General features: G+C 42.0%; 1 protein-coding gene across 15 annotated transcripts in view; it reads right to left on the reverse strand.

Moving 5' to 3' along the window:
* Positions 1-20,883, reverse strand: part of ptprt (protein tyrosine phosphatase receptor type T) — a 471,678-nt gene that overhangs the window by 103,390 nt on the left and 347,405 nt on the right. For all 15 annotated transcript variants that reach the window (XM_038297556.1, XM_038297553.1, XM_038297554.1 and 12 more), the window contains 3 exons: positions 18,161-18,315; positions 8,300-8,380; positions 5,352-5,387 (listed from right to left, as the gene is read on the reverse strand). In XM_038297556.1, the coding sequence (XP_038153484.1) occupies positions 5,352-5,387; positions 8,300-8,380; positions 18,161-18,315 (272 nt within the window). The remainder of the gene's footprint in view (positions 1-5,351; positions 5,388-8,299; positions 8,381-18,160; positions 18,316-20,883) is intronic.

Consider the following 20,883-nt stretch of genomic DNA (forward strand, 5'->3'; position numbering starts at 1 on the left):
TCCACACTAGCATGTGTGCTAATTGTAGCCGCCTGAGCTAACAGATGGATGTGCTCAGAGTGGCGCACTGGAACGTTAGCGAGCAGCTGAAATAAAAACAACACAGAGGTTCAATCTTGGCGGCGAACATAAAGGTTAAAAATGACTCTCACTCTGTGCTGCACTCACCTTCAATTACCCAGCAGTGCCAGATTATGGCCAAACAAAATGACTAACATTAGCTATAATCACCTTACATGCGGCCTAATGTTATGCTGAACTGGACGGAGGGGGAAATAACTGCTTTCCTAAAATGCTGTGAAAAACTATGTCCAATACAGGAAGAGCTGTGGGTAGAAATGAAGCACTTTCTGCTCAGTTGGCATCCAGACATCATCCTCCATCCTAGAGAGGCTTTGGCTGCAGCAAATAAACAAAATCTCTGTCAGAGTTCTGATGAAAATTAAAAAGAGAGATCATATCTCTGCTGTCCTAGCTTCTCTTCATTGGCTTCCTGTGAAATCCAAGCTCCATCTTATATCAGAGATCTGATTCTTCCTTATGTTCCAAACAGATTCCTCTTTCTATCTCTATTCTCCCACTCTGCAGAATCTGTTAGTTCAATCTCTAACGTTCTGCTCTCTCTGCTTTTTCTCATAGTAGCTTCATCTGGTCTGTTCCTGTTTGGCTGTGACACCATCCTGGAGAGAAATATCAGCTGTGCTGCTGCCATCAACACCTTTGTTTATAGATGTTGGAGATCGGCCTGTTTTTAAGTGTAGTGCTGTTTCTCTGAGTGTGGCTGGCTGGATGCGCTCTCTTCGTCGTCTGATGTGGGGGGTGGTCAGTGCGTCTTCTGGATGGGGCGGCCTGTGAGCTGGTTGACAAGTTCCTTTTCTATCTCTGCTTCTGTCTACTTGAAACCCAGTCGGTCTCGGCAGATGGCCGCTCACACTGAGCCTGGTTCTGCTGGAGGTTTCTTCCTGTTAAAAGGGAGTTTTTCCTCTCCACTGTCGCTACAAGCATGCTTGGTGTGAGGGATTGCATTCGAGTCAATGAGTCGAGGCAATCAACTGGTTTTCCTTAGATAGAAAACTTTATATCACCCTGACTGGATGATCTGGTTGAACTGCAAAGTGCCTTTAGATGACGTGAATTGACGCTATAGAAATAAACTGAATTGAAATGAATGTATCTAATCCAAACTCTATCCAACTTACAGCAGCTCTCCTACAAACTCCCACATCTTGACTGAATACTGAGGCTGTTTAAATGCCAGTGGAAGTTCTTGCGCTTTCTGAACTAGGGATGCACGATATAATCGCCCCCCTATGGGTATCGGCCTGTATCGGCCTGTATCGGCCTTAAAACTGAATATCGGACATCGGCCACCCCACCGATATTTAAGCTGATATTTGATCAGCTTCTGAGTTTCTAAACTCTAAAAAAAAAAAAAAAAAAAAAAAAAATACTACTTCTTCTTCTTCCTCAAAAACTTATTTTTTACAGACTTAAAAACTTCTAAAGACGAGGGAAAAAATATTGATCCATTAAAATATCACAATATCTTCATATGCTGATATATTGCCATTTAAAAACACCATATCAATCTCTTTTACTAATGAAATATTGCTATATGTCATCGTTATGCTACGAAATCCCCTGAAAATTCACAAAATTTTGCCATATTTTTATATGTTGATATATTGACGCGGTATCGATCTATTTAACTAACAAAATCTAACAAGAATTTGCAATATCACAAGAGTTTGTAACAGAACGATTCAATTTCAAGAGATTTTGAAAGTAAAATAGATCGATACCGCGTTTTTAAAAATCAATTTGATATCAGCATATGAAAATATATTTGAGTATATTATTTTTCAAAGTGTCAGAAATGGATAACAAAACTGCTATTTTCAATGACTACTTATTTTTTTCCAGCTTTAATATCGGTTATCGGCTACATGAGTTTTAAAATATCGGCATATCGGATATCGGCCAAAATCCCAATATCGTGCATCCCTATTCTGAACCACTTCCTGAAGCGGTCACCTGGTATCATGGTAGAGAGGCTTTGGACGTCACCAATTTTGAAGCCTCAGCTCATCTCATAACATCACTAGTAAACAAGAAATACATAAGAACTCCAATACAACCAAAAGATAACTAGAATAACACAAAATGGAAATAAAACCAATGATAACTTAAACAGAGACGGCGGCATTAGTTTGTAATCATATAATAATGAATACTGGAGCTTGACTTGGACAGTTGGAAGACTCCCAGCAGACGCTGTAAAAGTTCCCTTGTTTTCAATCCAAAACTTGACCGGTATGAAGCAAGGCTGGTTATTTCAGAAACCTAGAAAAAACATACTGAATCAAAGGATTGAGGGGATTTAACCAGAAAATGTGCAAGCTAAAATAGCAAAGTGGGCTCTGGCTTGCATGTTGGATTCAGCCGAGCTTCTCGTCCCCCTCTGATCCTTCAGGTCTCCGTCAGCGTCATCCTAATAACTCTCCCTCTCAGGTCTCTGTCTCCCATTAAGCCCCTGAAATACGACGCTCGCTGTTACATTCAGCGCGGTGGGGCTATTATCCATTTGCAGAAAGCTAAAAAGGTGCCAGAGCGGGTGCAAATGTAGGACTCTGCCTTTCAAAATGAAACCATTTTCATCCATTTATTGAGCGCCGACATTACGGCTGTTTCAGAGGCCACCTGGAAAATGATGGACCTAATGGACTTGACAGAAATCAATGTGTTAAGCGTTAAATTGACAATGAGCAGAGATCAATAAAGCTCTCTGTGGAGAGAAAAAGAGCCCCATAGAGGCCTGTTCATCTCTACCTGTTTAAATTGTTTATTAGTGATCTGGAGTAACATTTGTTTTCCTCTTAAAGGCACAAAACTGAATGCGTTTTTATTTATTTCTGTAATTTATGCAAATTGTCAGAGAAGATATCAACCTAGTGTGCTTGGTTTTTGATAATGAAAGTCAGCCTGAAAGTAATTAAACTAGTAGAATTAATGAAGTGAGAAACAGCAGCATGTTAATAAGTGGAGGACGAGGATTCTCTGCCGTAATTATTATCCTGCTGCTTTAAATTCAGACCTTGTTCAGTTTTATCTCCATTGCTCCACCTGAATTAAACCTGCTAGAAAAAAACTATTTCCTTTTGAAGGAGCCATCTTATTTCAATTCAATAAATTCAGTTTACCTTTATAGCGCCAATTCACAACACGTCATCTCAAGGCATTGAGAAAAAAATCTGCAAAAAATCTAAATCTAGGTAAGTCAATTTTTGTTAAAATAAGTGCATTGTTACTTGAATTGAGCAGATAAGAGAGTTACTTTGCCAATGGAATAAAACAGTTTATATTTAGAATAAGAAAAAAAACAACTGCAGTCTCTTCTATCAAAGTCTTAGGGAAATCATATTTAAATGTCAAATCATTCTGGCTTAAACATGTTTATAAATGTACTCTTTATGAGACGATATTGTCCCAAAAGTTAGAAAATTTCTATTTAAAAATAAATATCCTGTCCTAAAATCCGTGTTTTTTTCCGTTATCTTATACAGGCCAGTTAGTTATACGTCAGCCTGAACACCTAAATTCGCATCTTGATTCATATGTCGCAGCTAATATACCCAACGATTTATTTCATTTCCTTTCCCATTGAGTTCTGTCCCAGTGTTCACGGGGATGGACGTCTGTGTCTTCAGCAGGCGTAGAGCTAACAGAACTGGCAGCGTTGCGAGGCAAGGGCTCAAACATGTACGGCTGGAAGCCTTCTACACCAAACCAAGCTTCTGCCGCCCTGGCGTCCTCTTCCACAACATCTTCCTCCCCGCTTTCCTCCTCTAAATAAAAAATGGATGACGGAGGAGACTCCTCCACGACCTCTGACACCAAACTCTCCTCCTCTTGCATGTTTCCTCTGTCCATAGCGTTCCTTGACAGTGTAGTTTCTAAGTCACCAATTTAGTGCTACTTGGTACCAATGGAATTTCCCATTGGGAACCTACTAGCACTAAGTTGCTAACTGATTAGCAAGATGCTTCAAAGAATCCAGCCACAATCAAACTTGATAATCGACCAATCACATTCACTTGACTCGTGTAAAGTCATGCACCACTGGGAAGGATTCAGAAATGCAACAGTTGGAACAGATGAATCCCTACTACTTTAGTGCAAATAACTAATTATCTTATTTTAATGGTAACAATGCTCATTCCATTGGCCGATAATCTGATGCCCATGACAAACGATAATAATAATAATATCATAATAACTCCAGCCCAACTGGGCTGCGGTTGTACTTGAAATGCATCATCAGACGTAATTAGTGGCGCTGCTTCTATAGAATTACAACCTTTGTTTATAACTAATATTATATTATAACTACTAATCTAAACAAGGATGCATCAATTTAATGATAAAGTTTTGCCACCATTTTTCCTGCCTTCCATAGTAGCTACTTAGTTTAGAGTTTCACCACCTTAGTCACCAGTTTTTAACAGCTTTTAAATGGAAGTTGTGAAGTTGTTAGCGACCGAATCCGACCCGGTGATGGCGGCCTGGATCAGGTTTGGTCGCTCTGTCCCCCACTGGGGCCCGGTCCTACTTTTTAAGAAACCCAAATCTGGTCACCCGATATATGGAGGATTTTATACTAATTTCTTAACCTTTAGAATTTTTGTTGCGAGCAGCTGATTTTTTTCTGTTTCCATCATGATCAAAGTGCATTTTCCATTTCTAGATTTTCTGTCTGATTGTAAAGTGAACAGATGGCTGCACAAAAGCTATTGTCATTGTGTGAAGATGTATAACACCGAATTTCTGCCAGTGCATAAATCATTCAAGCATCTTTTTGCATTCTGCCTCATCATGCCCTGATGTGCATCAGCAAACCTGTACAGACAGCTGGGGAACACTGCAGCCAATCAACTGAAGAGAAGAGACCCTCAAACAGAGCTGCTAATGATCCATTTTCCTCCTTTTGGCCACTTAGTTCTGTTAGTTTTGGCCACAGTGAAAACACATAAAGTTGGTTTATATCTCTGCAGTCTGAATTGTTTTCTCTGCAGAGTTTTAGCAGAGGATAAAAAAAAAACTTTACTTCTGCTACCTTCTAATGCCAAGAAGAGGGAAAGAAACAAGGTAAGGGTCAAAAATGAGGAACTGGTAAGGAAGGAAGGAAGGAAGGAAGGAAGGAAGGAAGGAAGGAAGGAAGGAAGGAAGGAAGGAAGGAAGGAAGGAAGGAAGGAAGGAAGGAAGGAAGGAAGGAAGGAAGGAAGGAAGGAAGGAAGGAAGGAAGGAATCTGATTGGTTGTCACCTCCCTTTCAGACAGCAGTGGTTTTCTTACCTATTGAAGTTGTGGCTGGAACCGGTTCTTTGGACACTGCAGGAGACACAAAAGGAAAAACAGAAGCTTAATGTTGAAGCTTATTCACTGTCATATAACAGCCAATATAATCACTGAGAACATTTAGACAATGGACGGATCTTTATAGCTCTGACTGTAGGATAATTTATAAGAGTTTTTCAGATTCGGACTGTGGAGCTACTGTTCATTTCCAGCTCTGTCTTCCAATTCCAGAAAAGCACAATTCAGCATCTATACTCAGCAGGAGATGAATATTGACTGAGCTGAAAAATGTTTAATATATCCTAAATGAAGGTAATACTGGGGTCATGGGTTATGCTGCGTTGCCTTTAGATTCACTCCACCTTAAAGGAATAGTACACCCAAAACATGATTAGCCTTCATTTTCTACTCACCCCCATGCTGAACAACACTCTGGAGTACTTTTTTGATATCTCAAATGCATCTGGAGATCTGGGAGGCTTCTTGCTGTCTGCTGACATTCAAAAAATGGAGGTCTATGGTGCCCGAGGCAGAAAGGTCCATAAAAGTCCACAAAAAACGTGTCAATATTCCTCCATACTGCTCGTCCAATGTATTCCAAGTGTCCTGAGTGGGTAGCGTCCAGAATTTACTCGAACCGAAGTCATTTAGAATGTTTTTAGAGCATAAACAGTAGTGTATTGGATTTCTTGAAAGCGCGCGCCTGCGAGTTCACAACGCTACGGAAACCGCGGCAGACCAAACAGATGAAAGTGCGCATTCAGCTCGGCAAAGAACTCATGCTCTTCCTCAACACTGAAGTCCTCAGACATTTTTCTTTCGTTGTTTCTTTCTTTGCACAGGTAAACAGCACATTTCTTCTTCTACGCTTGCATTATCGGCAGAGCAGACGCTGAATGCGCACTTTCATCTGGTTTGGTCTGCCGGCTTCCGTAGACTCGTGAACGCGCTTTTAGGAAGTCCTATACACTACTGTTAGTGCTCTAAAAACATTCTAAATGACTTTGTTTCGAGTAAATTCTGGATGCTACCCACTCAGGACACTTGGAATACATTGGACGAGCAGTATGGAGGAATATTGACACGTTTTTTGTGGACTTTTATGAACCTTTCTGCCTCGGGCGCCATAGACCTCCATTATCTGAATGTCAGCAGACAGCAAGAAGCCTCCCAGATCTCCAGATGCATTTGAGATATCAAAAAAGTACTGCAGAGTGTTGTTCAGCATGGGGGTGAGTAGAAAATGAAGGCTAATCATGTTTGGGGCGTACTAATTCTTTAAATGTACTATTGTACCAGTTTGAGACGTAATTTTTAAACTCTATCTTGAACATGGGACTTTCAGCTAGGGATGCTGCCAGCTTGCTGAACAATACATTACTGCTTCATCTGAGAACATCTGCATAGTGTTTTTCTACATTTATAGATGGTCGTAACGTAAAGTGAGAAAAAGCCTGGGCCAGAGTGATGAAACTTGTGGTGGTCCAAGAGTGCACTCCCAATCCAGAGATTTGACACCATTGCCCCAAAAAACACGGTCTTTCATTGGTAATTCAAGATTGAACCTAATTTATGTTTTTTTCTGATTAATCAAGTGTTAATTACGTTAAATTAATTTGGTGCTTTCACAACTAAGCTGTATAATTCTAAGATATTATACAACCTAAAATACATTTTAGGGGCAAGGAATAGGAATATGAGTTTGCATTAAATTATTCATACAGGCTAAAATATAATTATTAAAACTTTCTTTTTTGATAAAGCTTATAGTTAGGGTAGCTCAGGTTATCCTGAGCTATCTCTATAGTTATGCTGCTATAGGCTTAGACTGCTGGAGGACATAGAGACCCTTTTTTCATCATTCTGCTTCTATCTCTATTCTCTCACTCTGCAGAATCTGTTAGTTCAATCTCTAACGTTCTGCTCTCTCTGCTTTTTCTCATAGTAGCTTCATCTGGTCTGTTCCTGTTTGGCTGTGACTCCGTCCTGGAGAGAAATATCAGCTGCTGCCATCAACACCTTTGTTTATAGATGTTGGAGATCAGCCTGTTTTCCAGTGTAGTCCTGTTTCTCTGACTGTGACTAACTGGATGTGCTCTCTTCATCCTCTGACATGGTCTGCCTAGCTGTGTGTTTCCTGTAACGGGTCAACTTTTACAGTTGCCTTTTGTATCTCTGCTTCTGTCTTCTTGAACCCCAGTCGGCCTCGGCAGATAACCGCTCACACTGAGTCTGGTTCTGCGGGAGGTTTCTTCCTGTTAAAAAGGAGTTTTTCCTGTCCACTGTCGCTACAAGCATGCTTAGTGTGAGGGATTGCCTTAGCTAGAAAACTTGGAATCAATTTGACGGTATGATCTGGTGAACTGTAAAGGGCCTTGAGCTGATGATGTTGTGAATTATCACTATAGAAATAAACTGAATCAAATTAATATTGAAAAAAATAAACAAGTGGTTCAAAAGTTTTTTTTTAACTTGACCAGAATAAGACTCGTTAAGCTTTGGCTTCAAGGATCTATGGAACCGATCTAATTCAGGTTTAGACTAGAATTTAAAAATCTTCTTGTACAAAGGTTCTATCTTAAGACAAGTCTGACACCAAACTGTTTGCATCACATGGGCATTAGTGGGGTTAGTGTTGTGGGCACGTGGTGGGTAGATCCTGACAAAAATGTTCATGGATACGTTTTGTGAAAATTCACTTTAAATTCAGTTTAAAGTTGTGCCCCATTCAACCGTTTTAATCAATAATTTTTAATTTATCTGAACGTCTTAATTTCATAACTGGTTAGAACAATAGTTGGCTTGATTAATGGCATCTCTTGACCCCCATATTTTTATGCTCTAATGACTGCAGCTCACTGAATTCCCAATAAACAGCAGCAACCAAATACACTGCAAACGGCCGCCTGAGCCTCTCTACAGATTTGGACTGAGCACAAATGTACCTGAGTAGTAGGAATTCAGCAAGGATTTGCTCTGCAGCGTCTTGCTTCCCTGCACAGAGAAGGAGCAGGGGGAGGGGGAGGCTGTGGAGAGGAGAGGTGAGGAAAGATATGATGGAAATTAAAAGTGGGTGACAAATGGGAAAAAAAATGGAAAGGACGGTAGGTGGGGATCAGGATAGGAATGTAGTTGGGAAAATAGAAGATTAGGAAGAACAGGGAAGGAGAAGAGAAACGGAAGAGAAGCTTTAAGTTACAGAAAAAAAAAACAACAGCTGATTTTTTTAGTTTTTTTTACAGAGACAATAAAAACATCAACTGATGGGGATCAATTTTCAGCTGCATGTGGAGCAATCCGATAACACTAATGGCACCGCTGACGCACCCTGCATTGAATCTGGCATGGCATTGGCAGGCCGATGGGAATGCACTTACATCTGATGTGTTTCTCAATATGGGTCAATACATTAAACTGGTCAGAAGATGAAGAAAAGTTGGGAAAGATTGGCGGCTCTCCGTGTTTGAAGGGGATAAATTATGGATTGGGATACGAGGAGAGGTTGAAAGACGTGTTTCACCGCCGAATGTCTCAGCATCAAATGCTTATCATGATATATATGTATGCGAGGTCATATCTTGTAACTGCGGACCAAACCCTCTGATTTGTTTTAGAAAGGAAAAGGAAATCAATGAAACGGGAGGAAAAATAAAAAAAATCATCATAAAGTGTCAAATATTTCTTATTAAAGGCTCTGAGGAAAAAAAACCCAGAAGGTCAACGCCATGACTCATTCTGTTCCCCAAAGAGACATAAGGTAAGGTCAAGTCACACATCCTCCAACCAGCTGCTGTAATAATGACAGCAGGTGAGGCGACGCCATCATTAAAAAAGGGGGAATTTCCCAGAACCGCGTTAAACTGGTCAGGAGTTATGCTACGTTCAGACCGCAGAAGAGGCAGTTAGTTTAAATGCAAAGTCAATGGTTGACGTGCATCAAGGCGCAGCAAAACGTCCTGCAGCATGTCTGAGTAGCTCAAGCAGCGCCTTTCAAGCTTCTGAGCATCTGACGCGCGTCAGAAGCAGCAGCTACTGGAGTTGGAAATTATAAACTTTTGCTGCTCAAAGCGTCACATCAACCAATCAGAGAAGCTTATCTGGGAGCTGGCAGGGAGACAGACACAGCACTCCTGATGCAGAGCGCTATGATCATTCCCCTAAAACAGTAACCACTGCTAACCCCACTGGCCACCCCACTGTCCCACTGGCCACCCCACTCTCCCACTGGCCACCCCACTGTCCCACTGGCCACCCCACTCTCCCACTGGCCACCCCACTGTCCCACTGGCCACCCCACTCTCCCACTGGCCACCCCACTGTCCCACTGGCCACCCCACTGTCCCACTGGCAACCACACTTGCCCACTGGCGACCACACATGCCCACTGGCCAGTGTAAATTGTAGTAGCATCAGTTTAGCATTTCATCCCATTATGCACAGCCAGCGACATAACATTAAACTTCAAACAATAAACCAAGATATGAGTAGGTGTTTAATCAGGACTTTATGCTTTTAACAGGCAGGTTTACCACAACAGTAGATTCAAACCTTGAAATTATGGCTTTTAGTTTCAGTTTGCCACCCCAAGATTATATTCGCCCCATCTGCCCCCCCTATGAAACATTTCTAGAGGCACCGCTGCTCTGAAACAGTGTATTAACGCCTAAATCCACTTAAAATGTCAAAACCTGCCGGTTAAATATAATAGTTTGGATTATGTACGTGAAAAATGCCTTCCAGCCGCTCCGAACAGTAGGGGAAAACCGTGAAGAGGTAACTGGGCTGGAGGCTGCCGTTGTACGGGATTCTCAGTGACAGCGCACAATATTATTTCCAACAGAGAAATAATATTTGAAGGCAGGATGGTAATCTGGATGAACTGACTGCACAGATGAAGTTTTCAGGTGGATTGTTAAGTTAAAAACATATTGAAACTACTTTTAATAATTCGGATCACAGCAAATATAGCTGCCATTGTAACAGGCAAAGAAAGGATAGAGTAGCTCCGCCCAACACACATCAAACCCACTTTTCGACGGCGCAGCCCGAGCAGCAAAGATGCTTCATCCAAAACTTGTAACTTCATCCTGAATGATTAAACACAAACACCCAATACTCCCAGAGACATTTAGATGGATGAAAATGCTTGTAAAGAAAAACAACGGTTCGTTATTTCAATTTAATAAAATCCTCATTAATATTTGCCCTCACGGTACTGGGGAGGTTCTCCCCCACCCCACATTCTGACAAAATGGCTTGACTGTTAACTAACCAACTTTGAGTTGATGATGTTGCTTTGGTAAAGCACAGAGACCGCCACCATGCTACAGAAACAAAGAAATACAGAGCCTAGACAGTTGCTAGTTTTAACTCTGTGTGGTTTTCACCTAGAGACAGTCCGCCCTCTGAGCGGGATGTCATCAGGGCTGGTTAGCCGTCTTATGGTTGGTCATTGTTTGGACTTTGCAGCAGGACTAATTTTCTGTGGGTCAACAAAGTTCATCTGAGATCTATCTAAAGAAATTACTTTAGGTCTCATAGTGGAAAAACAGGATGATAATCGACAACTTGGGAGGTTTTAGGAGCAGAGTGGAGCATCCATGTGGAAGCATCCCATTTTATAAATGGGGTTCATTATCAGAGCCTTCTTCCTTTAACTGTGATCAATGCTAGCATGTTCCTGCACACAAACCATCTCCTATAGACACATAAGAGTCCACTATAGGGCTCTATGAATAAATAATAAGAAAGGCAGAGACATGCACAGGCCGGACTGTAAGGGGACTAATTATTCAATAATCTTCATGTGGTAACCTGCATGGTTGTTTAGAGCCTGCAAAAAGTGTAAACAACATTAACACTTGCAGAAACACACAGTGTGTGTTTTAGCTCAGATGAATGCATGTTGGCTAGCACTAACTTCCACAGTGGATTATTGAACAGGCTGAGATGGTGTGTGATGCGTCACATTTAGGGACTTATTTCATTTTTTTTTCTGTGTTAATTATGATCAGGTAAGAATCAATGGCTGTTTTAACTTTTGCTTTTGCTCCACAAGCTTTAAATTTAAGATTTTAAATACAAAAAAGGCTTCGACATATTTATATATTTACATTTGTTGAATCAGTATTTGTTTTTTGAAAACATGGAATTTGCATGTTATCCCCATGCATATGTGCATGTGTGGTTGTGTGCTCATTGTGGGTCTCTGTATTGCCCTGCGCCAAACTGGCGACCTGTCCAGAGTGTACGCTGTCTCTCGCTCATAGACTGCTGAAGATAGGCACCTTCCCCACTGCGACCCTGACAAGGACTAAGTGCGAGAAAACTTATGACGTTTATATGTACTTAAAAGTTCTGCATAAGCACTTTGTAACAAGATTTTCAGTTGGTGTGGAGGGGAAGTTAAAAATAAGAATATTCATTCAAACTTTCCCCCCCTTTCCTTGATGGGCCCTTGGCAGGTCCTTGGCTAGTCCTTGGCTGGTCCTTGGCTGTCCCTTGGCTGGTCTTTGGCTCGTCCTCGGTTGGTCCTTGGCTGATCCTTGGCTTATCCTTGGTTGGCCCTTGGCTGGTCCTTGGCTGGCCCTCTGCTGGTCCTTGGCTGTCACTTGGCTGGTCCTTGGCTGTCCCTTGGCTGGGCCTTGGCTGGGCCTTGGCTTTCCCTTTGCTGGTCCTTGGCTGGCCCTAGGCTGGTCCTTGGCTTTCCCTTGGCTTATCCTTGGCTGGTCCTTGGCCTGCCCTTGGCTGCTCCTTGACTGTCCCTTTGCTGGTCCTTGGTTTCCCCTGGGTTGGTTCGTGGCTTGCCCTTGGCTGGTCCTTGGCTTGCCCTTGGCTGGTCCTTGACTGTACCTTTGTTGGTCCTTGGTTGCCCCTGGGTTGGTTCTTGGCTTGTCCTTGGTTGGTCCCTGGTTGATCCTTGGCTGTTCCTTGGTTGGTCCTTGGCTGGTCCTTGGCTGTCCCTTGGCTGATCATTGGCTGGTCCTGGTTGGTCCTTGGCTGTCCCTTGGCTGATCATTGGCTGGTCCTTGGTTGGTCCTTGGCTGGTCCCCTACAATTTCTTTTTAAACATCAATCTTTGTAATCTGAAATATTGTTTTTGTCATGATTTGTGGACATTAGGATATAAAAAGAAGCATCATCTCCTCGTCAAACCCAGTAATTCAATGAAAGGGTGGAGTCACTCCAGTGGCTGGAAGTCAGAAGGGATTTTCCTGGGAGTTGGAGGGAAGTGGGCTGCCATCAAGTTGGTATTTGACTGGGAAGGGCAGTTTGGAATTGCTGTCAGTGTACATTTTATTAGTTTGTCTATTTTAAATGTCAATAAAAAAAATAAATCGAATTAGACCTTTCTTCGTCCATTGAGATTATCAGGCGCCTGCTTAATGTCATCAGCTGAGTTACAGTTGGCTGGAAAACAGGAAGTAGAGGTAGAAAACTGCTGGGACACAGATCATTGACAGAGCAAAGTTTTAATGAATATTAGCAATGGTTGGAAACAGCTGATCAGTCATGTGACAGAAATGTTCACTCTGTCAGAACCGATTCAACAGATGCTTTCCCATCTCCTCTTTCTCACATTAACACTTTTTCCCCCAAAAGTCAAAAACCACCTCAGTTATTTCATATTTTAAAGCGATTCTTGATAAAATATTGATGAAAACCTGTCTACAGACTGTGATACATAAACAGGATCTGTTGTTGAATTCTTCCATTATTTATGAATGATCTACTGAACTTTTAATGACACAATTTCCCTGCTATGGATGATTCAAGTTTAACATCCTTTCCTTATTGTCCTCCTGTTCCTTCATCGCTTCTCCTATTCCTTATCTCTGTCCCACACTCCTGATACATCCAAACACAACATATTCTCTCCTACTCTGTGATAAAATCCCTCTCACCTCATGCAAACCGGCATCGTATGCTAATGTCCCCCAAAAAGCAGTCCAGCTTTAATAAAGTCAGGAGTGTACCTGCATACCAAGAGAAATCTGCTTTGACAGCAACGTCCTGTGAAGATAGCTGACGACTTGGTGAGAATGCAATAACACAAAAAGGTTATTTGCCCTGTGAGACTCTTTGCAGAAATATTGGGTCCCCTTCTCTGTGTCAGCGCTTTCAGTCTCATTAGGACTGAGCCTGGATCCGTGGCAGAGTATGCTGCATGCAAGTAAATTTAAGCCCGGTTAAGAAAAAAATACTACAAAAGCCGGATAACAGAAACGGGAAGACCAATTCTGGACATTGACACAGAGGCAACCTTCTCCCTTCATATAATGACTAAAAGATTTCACACCTCTTTGAATTTTCCCAAATTTAGGGACTTAACAATCACAAACCTTTATGTATATTTTGGTTTTTTGGATAGAAGAGTAGGAAAAAAAGTAGTAATTAAAGTAAGACTCACCCCTATTTATACATTGCTAATAAAATGTACAGTAGTAGCCATTCAAAATGTCCCCACTTTCTTCAATGGTCCCGTGGCTGGTCCCCCACAATTACTTTTTAAACATCAAAATTTGAGCTAAAATATTCTTTCTGTCAATATTTGTGGCATTTAAATCATATTGTCAAACCATTCTGGCTTAAACATGTATATAAATGTACTCTTTATTAGAGAATATTGTTCCAAAATTTTGAAAAATTCTTTTTTTTTTCTCTAATCCTGGACGTCTGTGTCTTCGGCAGGCTTAGAGCTAACAGAACTGGCAGCGTTGCGATGCAAGGGCTCAAACATGTACGGCTATAAGCCTTTTACACCAAACCAAGCTTCTGCCGCCCTGGCGTCCTCTTCCACAACATCTTCGTCCCCGCTTTCCTCCTCTAAATAAAAAATGGATGATGGAGGAGACTCCTCCACGACCTCCAACACAAAACTCTCCTCCTCTTGCATGTTTCCTCTGTCCATAGCGTTCCTTGACAGTGTCGTTTCTAAGTCACCAATTTACTGCTACTTGGTCCCAATGGAATTTCCCATTGGGAACCTGCTAGCATTAAGTTGCTAACAGGTAAGGAATGATGCTTCAGAGAAACCGACCACAACCAAACTTGCTTGCGAACCTTCCTCCACAACAATCCCACCCCCTTGATAATCAACCAATCACATTCACTTTATTCACTCTTGTAAAGTCGGGCACCACTCGGGAGAATTTGGAAATGCAACGGAAATGCAACTACCCTACGACTTTAAGTAAACACCTACTCATATCTTGGTTTATTGTGTGATTTTTAATGTTACATCGCTGGCTGTGCATAATGGGATAAAATAGTAAACTGATGCTACTACAATTTACACTGGCCCTACCACTAGTGGCGCCACTGCAGCAGAGCAGTGAACACTTTCATAAAAACATGGAGTGACTTGGACCCAACCACACTGTTAGACATTTTATTTCACTCAAGCCTTGGCTTTTAAGGCAGCTTGTCTTGAACTCATGGTAAATGTTTTTAAAGTTCACCATGTTTTACAGTTAGAACACATTATTCCTCTGAGCGCATACAAGCCCCTATCAATAGGAAACATATGTTAACAGATAAGAGCCTTTGTTGTAGTTTTTGTTTTTCACTCATATAGTTTTAATTAAAGAAACTGGGTAGAGTTGAAGCAAATTAAGGGCATAAGATTATGCCATCAAGATGGGACTGTTCAACAGTCTGGGTAAGGAGAACATCAGCAAGGAAAACAAAGCCAGAAGAAGTTGAACGGGACAGAACTTAAGCAGGTTTAGACCTTTCCTCCAGGTGTTCTGCTTCGCTGTACCAGCCACAAAATTAGACATCAGAAAAGATTGGCAAGAGAGAAGCAAATAATTAGAAAAACTACAGTAGCAGCCATTCAAAATGGCCGTCCCCATCAAACGCCGGCCGAATGGCCCAGCAAAATGCCCTCCAACATCCAGCCAATGGAATGACCCTCACTTGCATAATTTTTTACTCTGAGTCCACCCTTTCACTGAATTGCAGGGTCTGACCAGTAGATGATGCTTCTATTTAGATCTTAATGTCCACAAATTATGACTGAAAGAATATTTAGTACAAATATTGATGTTTAAAAATAAATTGAAGGGGACCAATGAAGGAAAGTGGGTACATTTTGAATGGCTGCTACTGTAGGAGTTTCTTCTAAATATAGCTGAAGGCTGAAAAACCCGACCAAAAAGATAAGACTGCATAGCACCCTGAATGCAGAGTAGAGCATTCAGAGGATAGGGAAGCAGGTCAGAGATGATTGCAAGGTAAATAGGTGACTGTTCTGCTAGAAAGTTTCTCACAAACGTACAGACAGAACACGACATAATGGTCAAGATCTGACCCTATTTATGAATGAAAGATGCTAAATTTTTCACATTCAAATATCACAGATTTCTGATGCGGATGTCAGTGTCCAGTTGGTGAGTTTCAGCACAGGAACATTAATGTGAATTAGCTGGGAGAGTTAAGCAGAAAGGTGCAGGCTGTTATAACCAGCGTAAGGCCGGGTCTGATGCTCTAAAAAGCAGAGTCCTCCCAAAGGCCAGCGTGACATTTACAAGAGAAAAATGCCCGCCTGAGTGCAACTGTCTAATTATACTAGACACACAGATGTGTAATTTAACAAGAAAAATGGAAAAAGAAAAAAAGGATTTTTTATATGCAGTTATTTCTTTGACGAGATGCAGCATTCACCTGGAATGGGCAGATATGAGCACAGCTGGTACCAAATCTTAATGGTTATAAATACAGTAATACCATGACAATAATGTGATTGAAGAACTAGCCAATGAAGGGAAACTGGATAATTTGTTGCTTTACTAACTAGAATGAACCAGAATCTTTCCCACAATGCTGCCGGTGTTCTGTCAGATGAGCCTACCTGGTCAGACCAGCATACCATAGTCAATACCCGTATATTCGTTTAGTTTATCCCTTGTACAAAAAATGGACATTAAACTACCTCAATGGGCATGTATCCCTTTAGTCATGTACAATAAAAAACTATTTAATTACTTACTTTGTGTTGTTTTTTGAAGTGTATGGCAATCTGACCTTAAAATGGTCAAGATCAACTGAATAAACTGATTAATCGCCTTCTTCTACCTCCAACACAAGCTAGTGAGCTTTGAACCATACCTCCACGAAAGCCCAATCAGCATCCAAAGTTCATCGTAGAAGGTCTCCAAGTCCACATCTCAGTCTGTTGCCCAAGGCATGGGCGGTGGATGTGCCATGTCTGACTTTGATTCAGATTTTTGGGATCCTGAGGCTTTGCCCACCAGAGGGCGCAGATGATCCTCTTCTGCTTTATGTTTTCTGTTAGGGACTGGGGTTACTGTTGGGATATGGAGATTTACCATCTGTCTCCAGCAGAGAGCGCTGTGGGTCTCCTGGGCTGGAGCCTCCAGCACACCTGAAGCTCATCAGCCCATCAGGAGACCTTCCTACATAAGCAGCAGTCAGACTTTCCTTCGACGCCGCAGTGTTGACCAAGTTTGGTTAGCGAAACCTGAGCCTCTGTTAATTTATAGAATCATAGTAGACTCCAGAGAGAAACAAGATTCAAACCTGCCTCTGTCTTCTCTGCCTCATAGGAAACCTGATCGAAGTCTGAAGCTCTGGATAAGCTTTGTCTGGAAACCTGCCTGCCTGCCCAAGGAAGCCAAACCCGAAGACATCAGTCTGTATTCCCCCAACAGCTCTCAAGGAAAAGCTAGGAAACCAAGTCAAGGTCTGAAACTCACGAGTCAGAAGCTAGACGCTGCTGCCGCTGAGCTCCCTGCTGAATCTACAGTCTCTGGACCCAACCGGTTCCCCCTCTCTCAAAGGATCTGCCAGAACCTCATCTAGGTACATTCTGAATTAACACTCTCGACAAGCCATCTCGCTGCCTGGCTAATCAAACTATCCATCTCGGCAGATGTCAGTGATTCCAGTCCCGGACCTGTACCAGAACCAGTTCATAATTACTCTGTATGTTTTTCAATAAACTCTGTTAAACTTTTACTCAGCTTCCTGTGGTGTTCTGCATGTGGGTTCAGCCTCTTAAGCCTATCATGACACAGATGACCCGGTTTATACCCACCTCCATCCCCTCCTCCACCATCATAGCTAAAACTTCATCAGAGTTTCATTCCTCCTGGACTCCTACTGCGTTCCCTGTTTTATCTCAACCGGTCTGGCAGAAGGTCACCATGTTAAGCCTGGTTCTGCCAGAGGTTTCTTCCCAATGGGGAGTTTTTCCTCTCCACTGTCGCTTCATGCTTGCTCATCATGGACAGGTTCATGCAACCAGCGTTATCCCAGTTGGACTTCCATCTTCCAGGTCCCTGAGTGAACCTCTTACTATCAGCTCATCCAGTCGACTGAATCTCGTCAGCCAGCAGTCTATAGACTGACTTTCATCCATCTCCACTCCACCACCAGTTTCAGGCCTGGGGCGATACATCCCTATTCTTTACTCCTGCTGATGCATATCAAAGCAAAATTCAGCGCTATGTTTCCTGCCGAGGTCTGAGCGGCAAAGATTAAAGTCATTGTATCAATAATTTATCAATAATTTCCTTCTAATTGTCTTTTCTTTCTGTGTGAGTTTTTCAGATTAAATTGTTTTTTTTTGTTTTTTGTACACGACTAAAGGGACAAACGCCCGTCGAGGTAGTTTAAAATTTAGTTTTCATACAAAACTAAAGGGATAAACCTAAATCTGACGTCTTGCGCATAGGTATTGACTATAGGTATGCTGGTCTGACAGGGTATGCTGATCTGACAGAACACTGGTCCATTTAGCATTTACTTTCAGGACGAACTGGGACACAGGTTTTACTCACTGAAGCCATTAAGGTCCGGGCTGGAGGTGGAGAAAGGGTCATCTTTGTGCAGGGTGCTCACTTTGGTGGTGCTCTTATCAGCAGTGGTGACCGGACCCATCTCCCTCTGCTGGGTGGAGCTACTCGCTGTTTCCTTCTGCTTTTTGGCCAACTTCCTACGAACCAAACAGACATGGAGAAGAAATCTAAACGCAGGCATGAGCACGAGTCGGAAAATAACAAAAGCAGTAATAAGCATCTACATATTAACACACGGAGAAGTACGTTTTGATGAGAAGTGAAATGGTGAATGTAAGAATGGAGGTTAGAATTTCTGCTTTGCATATTTGAAAATAAATATGACAAAATTTGGTGAATAGTTGTAGAAATTTTATGTTTTTTTGGTTTGTAATTTAAAGGAAAAGTCTGCTGGTCACATTCAGAATACAAACTTCTGAAAGTACTTTAAGTATGAAATTATTACATACTTTAATAAATGTTGATGGCGTTGCATGACTGCGTGATGTCACTGGTGTTAGAGTTAAAACGCGTTTGTCTGCATAATCTGAATCTGAAGTTTTTACGCATCATGTTTTGGACCATGAGGACAGTTTAATGGGCCTTGCTGTTATTGGTTTAGGTCCCTGTCACACCTGTCAGATTTTAGGCTGGTTTATACTCAGAAACCAGGTCATCCGCGTGTGTTGCATTGAACACAGACATGCCCCGCCCCCTCCGCAGACACTCTGCTGCACCTCTCCAGAATTGTAGGTGACCTCAGACAGTGCAGCAGACAGGAGGCCTCTGATTGGTCAAATCTACATCTGATCTACACTATGTGTATTTCCTTACCGGCTTGTTTTGTTTGTGGAAAACGACTCATGAAGATGGACCAGCTAGAAGAGCGAGGTGTGTTCCACCTGGATCCCCGCTCTTTTTGGCCCTCATGTCCCTAGTTGTCGCACAAACTTGCCCCCACTTCCTCAACTTCTTGGCCGTATCTAGACCCACAGCTAGTTCCTGATTATCCCTCTTGCGTTGAGGCGTGGAATAACATAGCGCAGACCACCTGCTCCACCTCTCCATAATTGAAGCTGACCGCAGACAGGAGGCCTCTGATTGTCAAATCTACATCTGCTCTACACTATGCGTATTTCCTGTTTGGTACCTTAACGGCTTGTTTGGTTTTTATGACCACCATTGTGGAAAACGACTCGTGAATGTGGACCAGTTAGAAGAGCGAGGTGCGTGAGAACGCTGGAACCCATTTTTCCACCTGGATCCCTGCTCTTTTCCCCCTTCATGTCCCTCTGTTGTCGCACAAACTTGCCCCCACTTCCTCAGCGCCTCGGCCGTATCTAGACCCACAGCTAGTTCCTGATTATCCCTCTTGCGTTGAGGCGTGGAATAACATAGCGCAGACCACGCTTCAATATTGTGCATAAATCAAAAATATCTGCAAGAAGCTCATTGCAACACACTGCTGCGGGAGGATAACCAGCCTTTTATCCAGCGTATGCCTGACATCCCAGAATATCCTTAAACGCTGGCATACACTGAACTTCCTATGTATTTTTTCAATGTTGGGTGTATACATAGAGTATTAATAAGGAGTCCAGAACTTATGTCCAACGACAGCCTAACTTATGCGTAACGCACAGCAGCATAATGCCTATGAAATTATGCCATCATTTCATGGGCATTACAAAGCATCAGTAAAAGCTGCTCTCCTCAGGCTCATCGCTGCACCTAAAGAGGGCAGCCCAGAATAAATAATAAGAAAAAAGAAAAAGAAAGAATGAAGGTTTGTAGCCGCAGCAGATTCAGTGTTATGTCCACTAGGAAGTTTGTTGGTGGTGGGCGTGAACGCAGGGAGGATCCATCCCACTCACCTTCTGGCTCACCCTATGATGGGGATGAAGTCTGGAGGACTTATCCTCCTTTATACTTTATCCTCTGCACATTACTTATAGGTTCTGGATAAGCTAGACGCCACAACCTATTAGTAAATTATATTTAACTAGGGTTGCCAACCGTCCCTTGAAAAACAGAATAGAAGTACCTGTCCCATATTTAGTGGAAAAAGAATGCATTTTCTCCCGTATTACTGTGAGAGTAAAAAGAATCGTTAGCAAAAAGCTAATGGGAACAAGGGCACGTTAGATACAAAACTTACGGTAAACTTGTTCCATACATATATGTAACGATCCAGAATCCCCTCATCCCATTGGTTGAGCCAAGTGTTGCTCACGGAGAAGATATCAGGAGACAACAGAGCAATATGGGGGACGAACGGAGTAATTTAAATGCTGACGCTGCTTTTGGGGGCGGACAACTCCTCACTGCTGCAAGAGCTCAGAGGAAATACAAGTGGAACAAGTAATATAATGTGGCATTGAGCTAATGATTTTTTTTTTTTTTTTCTGTTTTACAACTGTAGCCTACAGTCATTGCATTTAGGGCACAAATATGTTTACAAGTTTGCACAAGTTTGCTGTTGCACCAAAAATGTGCACTATTTATCTATTGGTTTATATTTATTTTTTACAGTTACAGTTTACTGAAGTTAAGCAGGACAGGCTTATATTTAAGATATTTTATTCTGCAAAGTTTGTTATTTAAGTCAATTGCTGGATAATAATTTCTTTTCCACGTGTTCATGTCACTCAGGAATATGCATCCAATTCAATGCAGAAGTTTGAGTCAAATAGAAAAAAGAATAATTTCACACACAAACGGGAGTT

This window comes from Cyprinodon tularosa, unplaced genomic scaffold (assembly GCF_016077235.1).
Source record: "Cyprinodon tularosa strain WSP-4 unplaced genomic scaffold, ASM1607723v1 ctg390, whole genome shotgun sequence".
Lineage (NCBI taxonomy): Eukaryota > Metazoa > Chordata > Actinopteri > Cyprinodontiformes > Cyprinodontidae > Cyprinodon > Cyprinodon tularosa.